This window comes from Choristoneura fumiferana, chromosome 18 (assembly GCF_025370935.1).
Source record: "Choristoneura fumiferana chromosome 18, NRCan_CFum_1, whole genome shotgun sequence".
Classification (NCBI taxonomy): Eukaryota; Metazoa; Arthropoda; class Insecta; order Lepidoptera; family Tortricidae; genus Choristoneura; species Choristoneura fumiferana.
This window is the reverse complement of record NC_133489.1, coordinates 12,704,003-12,722,754: the sequence shown is the minus strand read 5'-3', so window position 1 is coordinate 12,722,754 and position 18,752 is coordinate 12,704,003. Positions and strand designations below refer to the sequence as shown.

The following is an 18,752-nucleotide window of genomic DNA, read 5'->3' as shown; positions in this document are numbered from 1 at the left end:
ATATATTATTAAATTTCTGATACTTATAGGCACTTAACTCTACAATCCGCGTTCCAAAACCAGGAACCTATGAAATATTTGGTACAACTTAATTAATAAATGGCTTTACGTAACGTAGGTACAGTCAGCAGCAGAAGTGGATGAGCGGTTACGGTGCTGAAATTAATCACACACGACTCTACTGCCAAGTTAATAAGAGTGTTAAAATAATTTTGAGTACCGCAACTGCTCATCAACTTCTGCTGCTGACTAACACATCTGCCCCGTAAAGCCAAAGCCACCAGGTGTGGGCTCAAAACCCATCCGACAATCCAAAAAATGTTTTAAAATTAAAACCGTTACTTAAAGCAAACATTCTTATTTAAAGAATCTATAGCATAACAGGTAGTGATCCAAATATATCATAGGATACATTACTTGTGCTACCGATCAATAATACCTACCAATATGAATGGTGTGTTCATTTACCTTTTGTTACACTTTAGTTGCTCTTATATTAATTAATATCAATAGACCTTAAGTGTACATAATCATGATGTCTTGCATATTTTATAATAGTTTCATAAGATTCATAACGCGTTGCCGTAGGCACAACTTTCTACATCTTATGTTACGATAACGAAATAGTAACGCGAAATTAGTAGCTAAACGTATAACATACTTGCTGTAGCCTACGACTGTCTGTGAAGAATTCGTTTATCGTCATCCCGCGGCAACTATGTAATTTTCCGGGAAGGCTATCCTATGTCCTTTCCCGAAACTCAGGCTATCTCTAAGTATACCAAATGACTTTTACTTTGATAGTATCAGTAGGTACGGAATGGATATGGATTAAAGCTCTCGCGATAGGAAGTTCTTGTGCTAACTTAAATTATCTAACTACAGTAGGTAAATTTCGAACCACAACTTACATACGATCGTTGCAAATTAAATAAAGTTTGCAAAATAATTTTCGTTTTTTGAATCGACTTCAAAAAAGGAGGTTCTATGTTCCAATGTTTGTATTTTTTTATATATATATGTTCACCGATTACTCAGTCAATTGTGAACCGATTTACAAAATTCTTTTTTTATTCAAAAGAATACACTTCTGAGGTGGTCCGATTGTCACCAAGTCAAGATCTGATGATGGGATCCTAGGAAAATCGAGGGCAAACCTCAAAAATTATAGGCACGCTTAGGCGATTTTGGCCTTTTTAGCATTAAGATAAGCATTATAATTCAGAAAGTATCATTTAGTAAACTGGGCCTGATGAAGAAGACCGTAGATGACCAATGGAACTACGACTGCTTAACTATACTATGCTTAACTATGCTACTATGACTGCTTAAGTGGATAAATAAGAAACAAACAAGCTGAGATATGTGGTGCATAGGGGAAATTCGTGTCTGTACCGTTGACCAGCAGTGGTGTAGCGGTATAGCACGCGGTACGGAATACCGAGGACCTGGGTTCGATTCTCAGTGCTGGTCTTATTTTTCTGGTTTTTCTGTGCATCTATATTTCAGTTTGTATTTTCAATTTAGGTTTTACGGGATGACGGTAAAAGTAAAAATTTGGAATTGAAATAAAAAATACGAAAAGATTCCAAAAAAACAATCTTAATGGAACTCGTCCAAGCTAAGTAATGCTCGGGCGTCTATAAACGATCGTGATTAATAAACCTAGATAAACGACTAAGAATAACCTTTAAGTTAATGATTATTTCGAACTGATCTGATGCTGAAGCCGGAAGGTAGGCAACGAAACTCTGTTAGAAAACAACGTAACTAAGCCGTGTTTGGGCTTAATAGAATCGTTGTGAGATGTACTTTGGCTACAAATCACTAAACTGAGAAATAAAGAAATCTTTTAACAAAAAAGTAAAACCGACTCCAAAAAAATTAAAAAAATACCAAAAATTGGAACCGACTACAAAAACCCTTGAAAATATTTTTCTAGGTAGGTACCTACTAGCATGAGGTCGGTGACTCAGCACGACCCAGCAGGAGGGATTGAAACCCATAGTATGTAGGTGAGGTAGACGACTATTGTTCCACTCCTGCTGGCTCGTGCTGAGGCAGTAGGCACCAACTTCGAGCTAGTAGGTACCTACCTAGAAAAATATTTTCAAGGGTTTCGTAGTCGTTTCCATTTTGATTTTTTTATTTTTTGGAGTGGTTTTACTTTTGGCAAGCAAGCACCGCCACCCATAGACACCCGCAACACCTAAGGGTATGCCAATTCATTGCCAGCCTAGAGGCCTACATGATTTTATTCAGGCACATCAGAATGTGAAAATAATTTCCCTGGAAGTCTTACTCTCCGCACCGAAACACAACAGTGCAAGTAAGTGCTGTTACTTGACGGCAGGGTTAATAATTTGGGTGATTCTTGCATAAAATCCCGCAGTCGGTTAGTTCAGTGCGTATCAAACTATACTATATAACATATATACATAGGCAGCTATGTAACATATATACATATGTATGTATGTATGTTAACATAAAATCACGCCTCTTGGCATACCTACAACTCTCGCCTCCTCTACATTCATCAATCTTTTCAGACATGTAACGTCTAATAATGTAATTAACCATGAGTCATAAAAATCCAGCCAAGTGCGAGTAGGAGTAACGCACCGAGGGTTCCGTATAGATTTATAGGCTTAATAAACCTATAAAAATCAAGTGTACGCAGAGTCATTTTTTGGACTGAAAGGTCGCGGTGTGAGGTAATTTTATATTAGTTGGTTGGCTTACATTTGGTTTTTTTTTAATTATTATATTTATTTATAACTGACTTAAAAAAGGAGGTTATTTATAGCTGCCATATAAATTACATTATGTATAAATTTCAGCTGTTCATCTATAACGGTTGTTGGTTGGGATGCAACGCTGTGACGGACAATGTACCTAGCGATATTATCACTCACCCTAAAAGCCTTTATTAGAATTAATTTTAGTAAAAGTTTTTTACTGGCAATAATAAGAAAACTGCGCACTGCACAAGGTAGAAAACAGATTATTGAGAAAATATTATGGCATACCTTACCTACCTCTATAATAGTCAAAAGTATGAGCCTTGGAATGATTAGTAATTAATTACGTTTATTTGAATATTTATTATAACGTGCCTACACATAATCATTACATGAATATAGTGATATTTATCTTACCTAAACGTGCAATTACGTGCTCAACATACGCCACGTAGTTTTTTTCCATCCGGTATAGTTGCGGCGGCTACCTCTCTCCGCACCGACCGCAATAGGTGTTTAGAACCTAGACCAGTTTTGCTAGAACAAGAGACATCGGTTATAATTTATTATGTACCTAGATAGACAGAAAGAACAAGTGGCATAAGAACGAAAGAAAGAAAGATTTATTTTAGTTCCATCAGTACCACCACCTTACAGTAATAAGATAAGACTAAAACAATAAAAACAACAACAAGCCTTAACGACGTAGGAACCGACACAAATAAATAAGCTTTCACGCTTCTTCCTGCCCAGAAAACACCAGCGAGCGACAGAAATGCAATCCTCGAATCAAACTCAAAACAATGTTGACTCCCCTTGCTCTACCCCAGGACTATAACCATGACTTGTCATTTTAAAAATGTAACCCTGTTTTGATTTTACTACTTTATACTTCTCTATTCTATTCCGTAATTTCAACAAAAAACCTTCTCTAAAAAAAAATCTCTCAACATTTTCGCGCGATCATCCGAATAATATTTTAAAATTAAAATTTCATTCTTAAGTTTCTTTTTTGATTAACCTATGACGTAGCACAGAATCATGTAAGTAACGATTTTTCTACACATTTTTGGTCGAGATATTCTGATCAAACATAAGCGTATTCAACAAAGAAAGTTGCTTATGTATGCAGATTGGAGAGATAGTCCTTGACTCGGGCGAAACTTGCATCTTGCGTGAGCGCGTCACATCGCCAGCATTGTAGTCGTAAATATAACCGGTAAACGTATTTTTACAGCATTATTTCAGATTTTATTATGCAAGTACATTATACCATACCAGCCCATAACTTAACATATTTTGGGTGCTATAACCCTGGGCAAGTTCCATCCGGTTCGTTCAGTACCACTATATTGCTTGGCTAACCCGCAGCTAAGCAGCAGTGCTTGTGTTCTGGTCTGGTGTAGAGAGTTAAACAGCCGGGGTAGTTAAGGGAACAAGAGAAATTTCATCTTAGCCATAGGTTGATAACGCACGATTTATTGAAATCAGCCGAAAATCAAATTTTATGTTAAGTATCAATAATACGTTTATCTAGGTAATTTATGCAAGAAATGCTTTTAAGCTTTTCGTGTCTGTTTCTTTCTTTGACTTGAATTGACTTAGAGATCCATTTGAGCCGTTTTCAAAAAGCACGTTTTATATTAAGAATCCACTTTCCCGTTCAACCACCAGCTGAGGCGTAAATTTCAATTCAATATTAACGAAGCAAATTCACATAAAGGCGAAGTTACCTAAAGTCAAAATATAGACATTTATTCAATTTACGCTATTATTAGCAATTACGAATGTGGAAAAATCTACAACCTGCTCGGAATAATCTCTGTTGAGAAGAATCCGGCTAGAAACTCAATATTTTGCTCCTCCTCCGATACTCTACCGCCTCCGATAGCAACTGCAGAAAAAGTGAAGGAATTATGTCATTACCTCATTGTTTTTGGCACATGAATGCGGGAATCCATGAAATTAGTGTGACAGTTTTTACAGTTAGCTTAGACTGTTAGTGCTAGAAACGTGTAATTTTGCAAGCTGCTATATACATAGTATGTTAACGACGCCAACAAAGTAAACAGTCTAACAAGGTAAAATAAAATTTTGGAAAAAATTACACGTAGTGTTTTTTTTTGTCGTCTAAAGTCTAAGCGCAGTACATTTTTCGGTTTAGGGATCCGTTTGCGAAGTATTAGGCTTTATAGTGCTAAATTTCGTTAGAGGCAAGTATCCCCCCCCCCCCCCACCACTCCACAAGCTTAACCGTCGGGTTCTAAAGAGGAGATCGAAATTGCCACAGGATAGGGAAGAAAAGTGGTTTATATTTTCGTTTTAATGTGTCTCTATGTCGCTCAGTATTAATATTAAAAACTTCAAGTTCGACATGCATTATTATACTAGATAAAACTGACTCCTGCAACGCACAGCCGAATAAAATTTGATCGATACAACTCCTTCACATGTGTATTCAAACGGTGTTTTTCGATGTCGTATGGATGTATAAACTCCTCTATTATGATTGAGTTTTCTAATAAGTTTGTCGTATTTTTCAGTATAATGCTAATGATAACTTATAACAACAACAGTTTGTATACTGAAACACACCGATTGATTACAGAACTTGGCCACACATATTGCTGATTTTTGATAGGAATTTTAATATTTAGGCAAGTAGTAGGCCAATATATGGTATATTCTGAGAAAAAAATCTAGAGGTGTTACTACTTCACAACCACATAAAAAATGTGTCTTTTAATATTTGGTATTTTCTTTTTTTTTATATGATAACTTGTATTCGTTTTTTGTGTGGCGATGCAAATCTATATAAAGAACATCATTTCAAAATTTGAAACAAATCGATTGAATACATCCAAAAAAAAAAGAAATCTTAAAAAAAAAGTCAAAAACTGTCACAAGTAGGATGTTCATACTCAGCATAATAAATATTCTTCACTATAAGAGGTACCTACTCACAAAAAAAAACAAGCCCGTTTGATGTATGGGCCGACTTACTATAGAAACCCGACTAAGGTCTTAAGCTAAATGTTTAACCCTAATATGAAGTTAATAGACATACTCAACTACCTACCTACAAACCTACTCATGATAGCTACAATACAAGAGCGTTTTGTTTGCGTGGGTTATTCTGACTCTGAGATATAAATATCGTTTAATTTCAGAAGTAATTTAAGCTTTATCTTACTAAAATAAACGAACAATTCTGTTAAGTCGACTAACGACAATCGGATAGCCTAGTGCGGCAGTTCTTAAACTTTTTTTGCGACAGAACCCTATTCGAAAATTAAATATTTGCCGCAAACTTACAGTACCTACATCTTGAGTATTTATTTGAATTATGGTCAATATTTTTGCAAAGCCCCCGCAGAGCTTACCCGCCTGATTCTTCTTACATTGCAGCGTCTTGCTCGCTAATCCTGCCGTGAAGCAGCAGTGCTTGAACTGTTGTGTTTCGGCGTGGAGAGTAAGACAGTCGGTGAAATTACTGGCACTTGGCCTCTAGGTTGGCAACGCATCTGTAATACCCCTTGCTGTTGCAGATGTTTATGGGCGGTGGTGATCTCTTACCATCAGGAGACCCACTTGCTCGTTTGCCATCCAGTCGAAAAAAAAATTGTGTTGCGGCGTATATGTTAACCGGTCAATATCTGCACCCGTGAGTGTTTTGATGTTTGTGAACACCAAGACAGCTCCGATGTATTTAAGATGGGGATTGTACTAAATATCGTTGTTACCTTTACACTTTATTACCTATACTCCCAGTTTTTTGTATTATGTAAAAGATAGTCAATACTAAAAAGCAATTTTGGGTATGAAGTCCCCAATTATTAAGTGCCTGTTTCACCACTTGTCAAATAACTTTAAGTGACGGATATCAGCGATGCCGTCCCTGTTTGTTTTGTCCGAATAAACAAAGACGGCACTACTTTTATCTGACACTTAAAGTTAGTCGCCAAGTGGTGAAACAGACCCTAAATCTCGTTTCTTTACAGTTAAGTAATTTATCAAATGTGAACGTTGTGGATGAGAAATTATACGGGTGATTTAATAACCTAGGGGCTTTTAAAACTCATTGACATACATAATATCAACTAACCAACCTGAAATAATCTACTACAGTACCCCATCCATAACACGACCGATAATTAGGAGGTGGGGGTCCTCCGGTGACCCTAGGGTTTTAAAGGCAATTTTTTCTAAAGTTAACAAATTAGTTTTATACGATTTAAATTCGGGTTTTATTCCGCGTATCTCGAAAAAATATTTAAAAAAATTGAATGAAAAATGAAATTAGTAATGAAATGACCGCGATAGTCTACATTGAGTTAACAAATTAGGTTTTCGGTGGCAAATGGCAAAAACGGAACCCTTATAATTCCGTCCTGTTCAACTTGGTATCTGTCTATCGAATGTCATATATGTAATTTTGAAGGTAGGTTGTTTTTTGTTATATATTTTTTGTTAGACGCTTTATGATTTTGGTAATAACCATTTTCACTTAATTGCGACAGTGTTCATGTAGATAAGAGTTTCGGGTGGAGTGGACTACGATAATTTTATACCAAACTGGCAAAAGACCTGGGAAATAACCTACCTCGGAGGGTTTTACATAAAGGAAAGGCTCTTAAACATGTAACACTTATGATATAACATCTGGTAGCATGGTCACAGAATATATAATAGTACTAGCATGTTAAGGTTGTTGCTCTGAAGATGAGCTCTGTTTGAGTTCGAAACGCGTCAGTATAGTTTGGTGGTGGTGATAGATGGGTTTGTGATATTTGTGGGTGTTCTTAGGTACAGTGTGGAGGTGGAGGAACTGCATGAACACGCATATCTTGCATAAACGTAGCTATTATAAGGTCGCGGGTATGAGAAAAGAAGTTCTTTTTAACCGACTTCAAAAAAGGAAGAGGTTATCAAATCGGTTGTATTTTTTTAAGTTTATTACCTCAGAACTCCGTCATTGATAAACCCATTTGAAAAAAAAGAATTTGGGTTCGTACAGGAATGCTTTCAATTAGGTCCCGTAAGCACCAAGCATGCCAAGCAATCCGGATCTGATGATTGCATCTTAAGGAAATCGAGGGAACTCTTCAAATATTGTAGGGACATCTATGTTAAATTGGATATATTTAGTAGTAACTCGTGCATCTGTTCTTGAAAATCATCATTTGGTGAAGTGGAACTGATGATGAAGACCACAGTTGACCATCGGAGTTACTACTCAATAACAAGTATATCACGGGTTGAATTTCAATTACTTTAGCAATTTCTAAGCAATTTATGCTCCTCGTAATGCATATGGTGAAATGGAACCCGTGGTGAAGCACCAGGACTCCTCAATAATGAACGTCTCTGCATCGGAAAAGCAATCTCTCGTAAAAGGTGACGAGCAGTTGACATTCAACTGTCGCAAAAGTAAGCCACAAGCGTTCCTGTGGCCCTGCCGCTATGCGGCGAAGCGGAAATTCCGGGGAGTTTTTTAGTAGGTAGGCCGGGGCCTTCTGCTCCAGGAGTCCCACATACCCGTCCCGTGCCCCGGCCGGGCGGAATGCGTAACTTTATTTTCTCCTCAAAAAAAAAGTTGACATTAAACTACTGTATCCTAGATTATTTACAATAAAAAGAGTGAATTTTTTTATTAAAAAAATTAAACCGACTACAAAAAACCATGAAAATATTTTTCTACCAGTCTGAAGTCGGTGCCTAAGCACGAGCCAGCAGGAGTGTGTGAAGCCCAATATATAGGTACTTAGTGCGTAGGTGAGGCAGACGACTATAGGTCCAAACCTGCTGGCTCGGTGCTTAGGCGCCGACTTCAGACTGGTAGAAAATTATTTTCATGGTTTTTTGTAGTCGGTTAATTTTTTTTTATAGTTATTGAAATGGATCTCCGCAAAGTAACGCCTAATTCAATAAATTACTTATGATATGCCATTGTATTGGGTTATTTTCGCATCACGTTAGTGTCAACAAGCAGAGTCAGCGTGTGCGAATGTGCAATACATGCTCACTTTCTTTGCAGCGAGTCAATGAAGCGCGGAGAAAGTGGCGACCTCCACGTCCGCATACGGTGCTCTGTAAAACCCGCTGACTCACACATGCCGCGAAACGCATTGTTTTCTGCTTTTTCTTCCCAAATGAAGTGTTGCGAGATATTCAAACGTTATAGGTGGTCTCCCGCAATACTAACAATCAATTTGATTTAGATTTACAATCAATGAAAAGTCAGTTGAGATTAATGTATTCTGCCCTCTTAAGGCAAAAGGGGGTATCTCAAAAAGTTAGAAGTTAGGGCCGCCATACATTAAGCAGCCAGTGCCAACAGCTTCAAGCGGTCGCCGTTGGGTGATCAGCAGTTTCCATACAAAATTGTAATTCGCAATACACGAACCGCTAAAGCAGTTGCAACTGCTTCGGGCGGTTGGCTGCGCGGTGTAATTTCATCATGCGGTCAAGCTGTCTAAGACTGCAAGAGCGGTCCGTGTATGTTGATCACTGGGTTACTGCGAGAGCAGTCCGTGTATGGCGGCCCTTATTTGTACCATATCATCGTCATATTAACTCGAAGTGTTTTTTCTAAGTACTGCCTTTTGCCTTAAGAGGGCAGTACAGTAGGTACGTTTCAGTTTGGGTAGATAATTCAGGTAGGTACTTAATGTTGAAAGTTTGCATTATTGTTTCTTTTACATATTTCACTTGATAATATTTTAACAAACTTCATATTTTACATAATATTTGCATGTATACTTGTGTAGGTAGGTACGTATGGCAAATAAATTATTCTGAATCTTTTTTAACTCATTTGAATTTAAGAACTTCTAGTTCGAAATAAAAGTAGATTTTTCCTCAATTTTTTTTATTTTTTTTGAAAATGTACAACTGAAAAAATATTTTTACCTAAGTATATATATTATATAGAGTGGACAGAAACTGCTTCATTATCCTAAAAATATATATATACTCGTGTATGCAATACAGAAAAATCAGTCATAAATTCAGTTTGTCAACAAGTAGGCATAAAATAAAAATAAATGCACAAAGTTTCTAAACTGGAGAGATTCTTCGCAAAAAGTTATCGTTAAATCTGTGTTTGAGTCTGTCTTTTGATATAGATAATTAGAGATCTACTTATTCGGTACCAGTTTGACTACGCTGCGCTGATTGTAAGTTAATGAAGAAATACAAGAGTTACATTGTCGTCTGTTATTGAAATAAGTATAACACAAGTTATTTTATAGTAAAATGTACTATGGGCACCAAGGTAAGCGGGGCGGGTGCAACAGTCAATGATGTTGTTGTGACATACATACATTACATAAAGGCATCAACTGGTGAACGACGATTACTCACTATAAATATCTACAATAAGACAATCCATGGAAGGTTAACAGGAAATAGTGGTCAATGTATCCCAGAGTAACAAGTAGTTAAAGTTAATCTTCAAATTTTATTGCGCATAACAATGATTGCTTTGAATTATGTAAAGCCTCGTTTAATAGGTCGTAGATCGTCCGTTGTCCCACTTTCACTGCATTTTCCGAAAGTTACCTACATTAAACTTTTACAACCGAATTATTTTTATACAGAAACTATTATCGTGCATGACTATTTCGTTGAACGAAGTCTTTATGGAGTTATTCATAAAATACAATTTATTACAGAAATTAATTTACGATTACGTCAATTACTCGTTCAACAAAAATATTGTAGAGATTTTTTACGACTTTCACGGCAGGCGCGGGAAGAAAGTTACCCGTGAATACAGTCGCGTAAAAACGTTGATTGAAACTTTTGGAGTCTGAAACCTGTTTGTCTGCCTACTTTTTAAACTGGCGTGCTGGGTCATTATCTAGACCCCAACACTTTAAAGACAGAAGGAGTCATGGTTAGTGTCACGAAGAATTCGCAATAAAATAAAGTAAGCGACCGTTTGTACTCGTATGCTCTATGGATAAGAAATAAAAAAAAATGAGGAATATTAAAAATATCGTTTTACTTTGTTTCAGATAATTACTTCCTTCATCATTCTTCAGTTATGATTATCAGAATATCATGGCTCCCGCTGACGATAATTACGTTTACCTTTACTACTTTTCTATCAGGTAATTATATATAAGTACTATAATTTAAATGCAATTACATATATATGTAACAATTTTAAAATATTGACCACGTAGCTCGTACTTAGTAGTGCTTTTGTTCACGTAGATGCCGTAGTACATCCTAGAATGGCATCCAAGTAACGTACAAGCTCAGGATAAATTACTATTGAATGGAACGGTTCATTAAGAAATCTTACGTAGTCATCAATTAGCATGTTTAGACTTAATGACAATAACAGCATTACGTACCTACAGCCTGACTGACTGTCACGAAAGAAATGAAGAAATATGCGAAATACCTACAGATATAACTTTGTTCATCTTACAGGTAACCCAATATTTCTCGACCAAAGAAATTGGAACAAAAATCCTGTTATAAGATGGTCGCCACCCATGGACAACTGGAATTGGACCACAGAACCCCGCAACCAAGAGCTGTTCTTCATGCCCTCGAACTTCAGCCACAAACTGCCTCCTACGGCTAACGAAACGGAACTGATCGCTCACATGGCGGCCCTAAAGCGAAATTACTCTCGCCTGCTATGGGACAACGATAAAAGCTCAAACTTGCCACTGTTTGTAGAAAAAGCCCTGAAACTCCTAAATCTTAAGCAAGTTTACTATGAAGTAGAGCACTCTGTGATGTCTAAAGTATCATGTACAGCGTGTAAGGCAGGCGCTGGGCTGCTCCAGCACTACATACGGCTTGGCAAAAGCAAAGAAGAGATCAATAAAATGATTTATCAGTTTTGCGTCTCCTTGAAAATACAGTCTGCGAGAGTTTGTGAGGGCATAACAAGACTCTTTGGGGTAAGATTATGTCTATTATGTACCCAAACATACTTAATTGTCTATAAAACCTATTTAGAAACCTCAAATAACTACCCACCTAACCACATAAACAACAATAATAGAGGGACGTAATAAACGTCAACCGGATAACTTGGTTAACATACCATTAGACTGCTGCACGTTTCTTTCTTGACTAGTGATGGGTAACAGAATTAAATATGACCAGTATGACTGACACTTTTACTGTCACTGCTTTCAGAGTGAAGTAGTATACGTACTGAAGCGTATAACCATAGGTCCCGACGAGATATGCAGCTTCGTCATAGGTGATGCGTGCGGCGATGTGTATAATCCTTATCACGAATGGGAGGTGGCTTTCCCGCCGGTGCCTAAACCAGCCGTGAGATTGCTTGAAGCACCATTAGAGAAGGCGCCTACGTTCAAAGTCCTTCAAATCTCTGATACGCACTTCGATCCATACTACGCAGAAGGTAAGTCAAAAGTAATTCAGTTAAGTACCTAATGGAGAAGGAAAGGGGGCTGGAGAAAGCATTGCTTGATACTTAAAAATCTCTTCATTAGACAGAATATATAAAGTGTCATTGACCCACCAAGTGCAAGCGTTCTTTTTGAAAATATTGTACAGTCAAATTCCTTCGTTAGTAGGCAAACGCCGAAGCTGATAGTACGTATTTAAATAAAGCTATCGAGTCCGTCGAGACAGGACAAGCATACATTATTCAATAAAATTGAGGCCTGATCCATATTTGGCTATATAAAGGAGGCCAAAGGCAGGCAACGAATATGTTGGTACAACCGACGCCACATATTGTTGGCATTAAGAGCCTCGTAATACGAGGATCTGATTTAATTAAACTTCAGCGATTTTCATCAGTCTAATTTACGACAAGAAAGAGTAGAAATGAAATGAGGGGTAACAGTAATTACACTTTACTACATAGGTCATCAGCGCAGCAGTTTTCTTTCTACTACATACATCTTTGTGTTCTGTTTACGAAATTCCTTCTGCTTTATGCAGGTGCCAACGCGGAGTGCAACGAACCCTTGTGCTGTAGGGCGTCGAACGGGCCCGCGACGACGCCCGGCGGCGGCGCCGGCCGTTGGGGAGACTACCGCAAGTGTGACACTCCGAAAAGGACCATCGATCACATGTTGAAGCATATCGCTGATACACATACCGTATGTTCACAAAAAAGTAATCATATATGATATATAAAGGAAACGCTATAGCTGCGAGCTAAAGTGACGTAGGGTCGTACGTATAACAATATAATTATGTTATTGTATGAATTTTCATTGCATCCGCCCGCCATAATGTTCTAGTTTCTATATGTACCTAATTCATGTTTATAAACAAGTTAATAACGCATATAGAGGACGCCGGTCGTTGCTTTCGGTCAAAACCATACCAACTATAGGTATTAATTATTCGCTTTGAAGTATTAATTTCATATTAAATGATAATACCCTCAACCATAATAATAAAAATTAGAAAAATATTAGGTACAAAAACTGCTAACGATGTAATCATGATCGATAAGAAAAAAAATTAAGGAGTTACTTGAAGTAATACTTGCACGTAAATTAAATTTGCAGAAATATTCAACTTTTGTTAGATACATACATAAATGCAGAATACACCTGCTAGGTACCTACTTGCAATATAGGTAGTAAAAACTTGTATCTAAATCTATAACAATGAATCTTGATTTTTCGTACATCCATAACAAACGTTCGTTAGTGCTAGAACAATAAACAGCAAGCAAATTCGTGAAAATTTATGTAATATTTCGCATGTCTTTTGCAGGACATCGACTACATTTTGTGGACCGGCGACTTGCCCCCTCACGACGTATGGAATCAAACAAAGGAAGAGAATCTCAAAGTGTTGCAGGAAACTGTGGCACAGATGTCTGACATGTTTCCAGGTGTTCCCATCTTTCCTGCACTGGGGAACCATGAGTCTTCACCCGTAAACAGGTAGGATTACATATTATCCTGTCCTCATCCTCCGAGATTTAATACCATGTATTAAACAAGGGCGGAACTTTGTTCGTTTTACTATCAGATTTCCGATGTAGTGTTAGAATTTGCTAAATTAACTAGAAGCTTTGCTTACTTTGGGACTAGGTCAATTGATTTCAAGTGTCCGATGAAATTTATTTATTTACTAGCTGTTGCCCGCGACTCCGTCCGCGTAGTAGTATGAAAAATAGTTTACATCCTATTCTCAGACCTACCGAATATACACAAAAAAATCATAAAAATCGGTCAAGCCGTTACGAAGGAGTTTGGTCACAAACATTTTTGACTCGATAATTTTATATATTAGATTTATCAATAGGTAAAAGGTTTTTTTGTTAGTTCCATTGTTGTTGTAGTAATCTAGTTCGAGGTCGATTTAATCAAGTAAGGCAATCCACGTGATCGTCATTATTAAAACATAACAATTAGTTTAATTTATTTAATTCATACTTAAGTATGGTGACGTAATTAATTACCCAACCAGTGCTAACACTGGTCTAAATCCCAACAAAAAGCGGTTTACATGAACTTAATTCGAGTGAAAAACTTATATTCGGATGCGATCTGGTATATCAGGGTATACTTTTGATAACAATGATAATCAATGGAAATCAAGATCACTTAGCGGTAAGATTTTATGAATTAAGTAGATAAATGAAGACCAAGTCTTCCACCAGTTACTTTTGTAAAAAAAAAGCTGAATGCTTGCAGTTTCCACATCTAAATTCTTCTTCTAAATCAAAGAGCTTATTGTGAGGCAAAGATCGTAATGAACGTTTTATTAATAGTGCTTTCATTTTAAAATATAAACTAGAAACCATTAACTAAAGATTCAAATAGCGACATTCACGGAGAACGGTAAAAAGTAAAATTTTGCAAGATAGCCGCGTTAGTTCTTTTTTGCCACGTTCGCACCGTACCTAAAGAACCTACCTCAATTGTACCTACCTTTTCGATGTACTATTTTCAGTTTTCCTCCGCCGTACATCTCGTCGCCAGAGTCCAACATAGCCTGGCTGTACGACGAGCTTGACGCACAGTGGCGTCGCTGGTTGCCAGCGGGCGTTTCGCACACGGTGCGGCGCGGCGCCTTCTACTCAGTGCTCGTGCGTCCAGGTTTTCGCATCATCTCGCTGAATATGAACTACTGCAATAACAAGAACTGGTGTGTATTATTAAGAAATAAGCACTCGAAACAAAGTACAATGAGTACAGGTAGATAAATACTTGAAACATACTTAACTTCGTTACTCTTTTCTCCAGCAAGGTACGAGAGCCTTCAGCACTGAACAATACCTATATATTGGAGTGGAAAAATAAAAGTATCTGAACACGTGTTCTCAGATTTTGAGCTCTACATATGCACCTAGAGTGCCGTACAATTAAATCCTTTCGTTGTTTGTAGGTGGCTGTTACTAAACAGCACAGACCCCGCGACAGAGCTTCAATGGCTTATTTACGAGTTGCAATCTGCTGAGTTCAGCGGGGAAAAGGTCCACATTATTGGTCACATCCCGCCCGGCCACTCTGACTGCTTGAAAGTTTGGAGCAGAAACTACTACGCTATTATCAACCGTTATGAGTCTACTATAACTGCACAATTTTTCGGCCACACTCATTTCGATGAATTCGAAGTATTTTATGATACCAACGATCTTGGTAAATATACATAGAATGTCATTTTTATATTACCTATTGGCAGTGGTACGATTCCTCTTGTGTAAATTATTATTCATTTATACATTCTGTTCGTTAACAGGTAGAGCAACAAGTATAGCCTACGTAGGTCCGTCCGTATCACCTTACTACGACTTGAATCTTGGATACCGAATATACTATGTAGATGGTGATCATGAAGCGAGCACCCGGGTATGTTTGTAAATTGACATTTCATTCATCGAACGGTATACTGATTGGAATATTAAACATTTTGTACGTCCTCAGCTAGTGGTGGACCACGAGACATGGATCATGAATTTGAAGGAGGCCAATTTGTTCGGTTATCCGATATGGTACAAGCTGTACTCGGCGCGGTCTGCGTACACGATGACAGCCTTGCGGCCGCAGGACTGGGACAAGTTTATTGACGACATGACAGCTAAGGAAGACCTCTTTAATTTATACCACAAGTAATAATATTACCATGTTACTTTGAATGCCCGGGTTAGACGATGCCAGTAAGCAAAGCCGGGACAGAACGTTGTGAAATCCCTAAATTAGTAATTTAATATAATAAGGTAGTTTTACTACTTGATATCTATAGATGGGCAGCTCTCATTGCCAATTTCAACCACAAGCATGTCTTAAACTTAGAATACTTAAACTATTGTATTGATTGTATATTAATATCTTGAAAGCAATGACAAAAACAGACACAGCGTACATTTTAGAAATTTCTGCCCATTTGTCAGAAAAGCCATGCTAGACCCATTATAACATTAAGATAGTTTAGTAATCCGGGCACTAACGACTTTTGAACTCGTTCAACTGTGACTTTTATTATTGCCCACTGTGAGTAATTAATTCGATATGTATGAACTGTTCCCAGGCATTATTGGAAGAATAGTCCTCGTCGTGGCATGTGCGACGGCGAGTGTCGCAAGCGGTTGGTATGCGACGCGCGTTCCGGACGCTCCCACGACCGGCGCGCTTTGTGCGGGCACATAGAGGCGCGCATCGACGGCTCTGCGCCCGCGCCGCAAACGTGGCGCGCCTGGTTCTATAACGGACTCTCAGTCTCGTGAGTATTAACTGACAGAGGATATGGCCCCCAATTTTTATCGTGACTAACGCTTATGCCATTCCTTTTGTAAAATATTTCCGTTTTGACATTTTATTTTGTATCTCAAGTGCCTAGATAACTTAGCAGGGACAGCAGCCGAATAAAATCAGCACAGGATTTTGAATCTAGAGTATTATGTAAATATTTTAAAGCTTATATTTTCAGTTTCAGCGCTTTAGAAAACTTAATTAAGGTGATTTTGGACAGTTTGTAAATACCTACTTACCTATTGCAATTAATGGAATGAAATTTAGTGTACATAAAGGTAAAAAAGTTACATGACATCATTGTATGTATACCCCGCTGGCATGATTGCAACTCACTTGCCTGATTATCACCTGAATATGTTTTTACGGCCGTGGGTCAATAATATACATATAAGTAGGCATGGGTCAAAACAAAAACCTACTTATATCTTTTTCTTTGTTTTTCGCAATAAAAAAGCTAATTCTAAATCTTTACATCTGTAGTAGGTAATGTCGGTGTATAATTAGTTATTTGTTTATATATTAGTGAACTGTGGTCGTAAAACGTAGTAAGTAATGGCTTTGTGATTCGCAAGTATCAAAAGCAGTTAAATCCCCTGACACAAGATTTGCACTTATCTGCACTTTTCAAATGAGAAATATGGTATGGTGGCGGTTTAGTAACTTGAAACAACTGTTTTTGATACCTACTACATTTTTAAATTAATGTTATTATTTGGCTGTCTTTCTCTTTGTACAGACCTAGTGTACAGCAAGTTTAAATGGTGGTGGATAATAGAATACTGTGGAAAACGCAGGTGGGTACGGATAATCAATTATACAAACTTTGGCCGATTTTTATATTTTCAGTCCTTAAGCTGGTAACGCCCTATAGGTAGTGCCACCAAAATTGAGGTCACGCACACAAGAACATGTCATGCAAGGACAGTGGGATTTTGACATTAATACTCATTCATTTCATTCATTCTCCTATTATGCAATCAGCTCTTCATGTAGCAGTGTGTGTAATCATGCTCTTCAACTCTCGTGGCACTACTTCTACAATAATTAGCTAAGTGCGAGTCTGACTCGCAAATCGACAGTCTGTCTCGTTGTAGACTATCAGTGCTATTTTTATTACGTTTTTTCAAGTTTTTATATACCTAACATACAATATTCGTAAGTTGTCTTCAAATTTTGCAAGTCGATTTTCACTCACTTTTAGTGATCAGATTGAATTAAGACTAAACTTGTATTTGTTTTAAAATAAACTTATTTCAATTGGGTAACTAATTTATTCCTTAATGGAAACCGATTTCTTTTTAGGGTTTCGTACCCAAAGGGTGCCAAGAGACCCTATAGACTCCGCTGTTTGGCTGTCTGTTCGTGCGTCTGTTACAGGGCTCTATCTCTTGAGCCGTAATATAACAACAAATACTGTTAAAAGTTAAAGGAGGTATTCATACAAGCAATAAATAAATAAATAAACGTGTTTTTTTTTTTTTCAACATTTTTCGGTTGTTAGGCGTTGTAAAGCGGCCAAGGTGGCAGCCGGCAGTTCCTAAGGGCAACGCGAGTGACCCTATGTTGTTGTTTGGACTCGTTTGATTTGTCTTGACGAGTACTATGGTAACCAGAGGCAAAAAGTACAGTCAACAAAAAAGCTTGTAATAGAATTTTTAACATTGTACGGAGATACGGACCCCTTCATGTACGAGTCCGATTCGCACTCGGCCGATTTTTTAATCTTTACCACTAAGCGAACTAAGTGTGGTAGTCAATATAATTTGCGAAATAAGAACTTCACCACTTTTTTTAAACTAACGTATCTTTTCAACCATTTACAGGATGTCAATGATAATGCAAATACCTCAAGTGGCATATTCGATACCAAAATTCGTGATGGGTTTAGGCTGAGATCCCGAATCTGAGATCACTGGAAACAAGTTGCAATCACCACCGGACGATAAGTAGGTTACTGCTGCAATAATATACATTACTACAGAGCAACTCAAGTGGCTGAACAAACTAAAATTGCTACGTACTTGGGTTAAGAAATAAATTAAGTTTTAATTCTGTCTATCAGATATCATTTTTGGTAGTGTTTCAATAAAATGAATAAAGTCGACTTGAGTACTAACATCTTTATCAATCTGGATCAACCCAATCAATTGTACCTACTTTTGTACTTATAAATCTCAGAACTTGTATAGTCTACCTGTTATCCTATTTAATATTTAGTAATAAGTTATTTTATATTGTACATACAAATTTGTAAATGTAATAAAAATATTTTGAAATCTTGTAA

At 37.3% G+C, this 18,752-nt stretch overlaps 2 protein-coding genes across 4 annotated transcripts in view; one reads left to right on the top strand and one right to left on the bottom strand.

Moving 5' to 3' along the window:
* Positions 1 to 3,305, bottom strand: part of LOC141438134 (uncharacterized) — a 25,083-nt gene extending 21,778 nt beyond the window's left edge. Inside the window, exon 1 of the mRNA XM_074101850.1 lies at positions 3,159 to 3,305. The gene's annotated coding sequence lies outside the window, so the exon portion shown is untranslated. The remainder of the gene's footprint in view (positions 1 to 3,158) is intronic.
* LOC141438133 (sphingomyelin phosphodiesterase) overlaps positions 1 to 18,752 on the top strand; it is a 27,115-nt gene extending 8,363 nt beyond the window's left edge. For 2 of the 3 annotated variants that reach the window (XM_074101841.1, XM_074101842.1), the window contains exons 2-12: positions 10,763 to 10,858; positions 11,187 to 11,668; positions 11,910 to 12,141; positions 12,690 to 12,850; positions 13,479 to 13,651; positions 14,667 to 14,861; positions 15,102 to 15,355; positions 15,456 to 15,565; positions 15,641 to 15,825; positions 16,245 to 16,436; positions 18,292 to 18,752. In XM_074101841.1, coding sequence (XP_073957942.1) covers positions 10,792 to 10,858; positions 11,187 to 11,668; positions 11,910 to 12,141; positions 12,690 to 12,850; positions 13,479 to 13,651; positions 14,667 to 14,861; positions 15,102 to 15,355; positions 15,456 to 15,565; positions 15,641 to 15,825; positions 16,245 to 16,436; positions 18,292 to 18,361 — 2,121 coding nt within the window. In that variant the 5' untranslated portion in view covers positions 10,763 to 10,791 and the 3' untranslated portion in view covers positions 18,362 to 18,752. Of the gene's footprint in view, positions 1 to 10,762; positions 10,859 to 11,186; positions 11,669 to 11,909; positions 12,142 to 12,689; positions 12,851 to 13,478; positions 13,652 to 14,666; positions 14,862 to 15,101; positions 15,356 to 15,455; positions 15,566 to 15,640; positions 15,826 to 16,244; positions 16,437 to 17,204; positions 17,263 to 18,291 lie in introns of all 3 variants that reach the window. The other variant, XM_074101843.1, reaches the window with a different exon arrangement.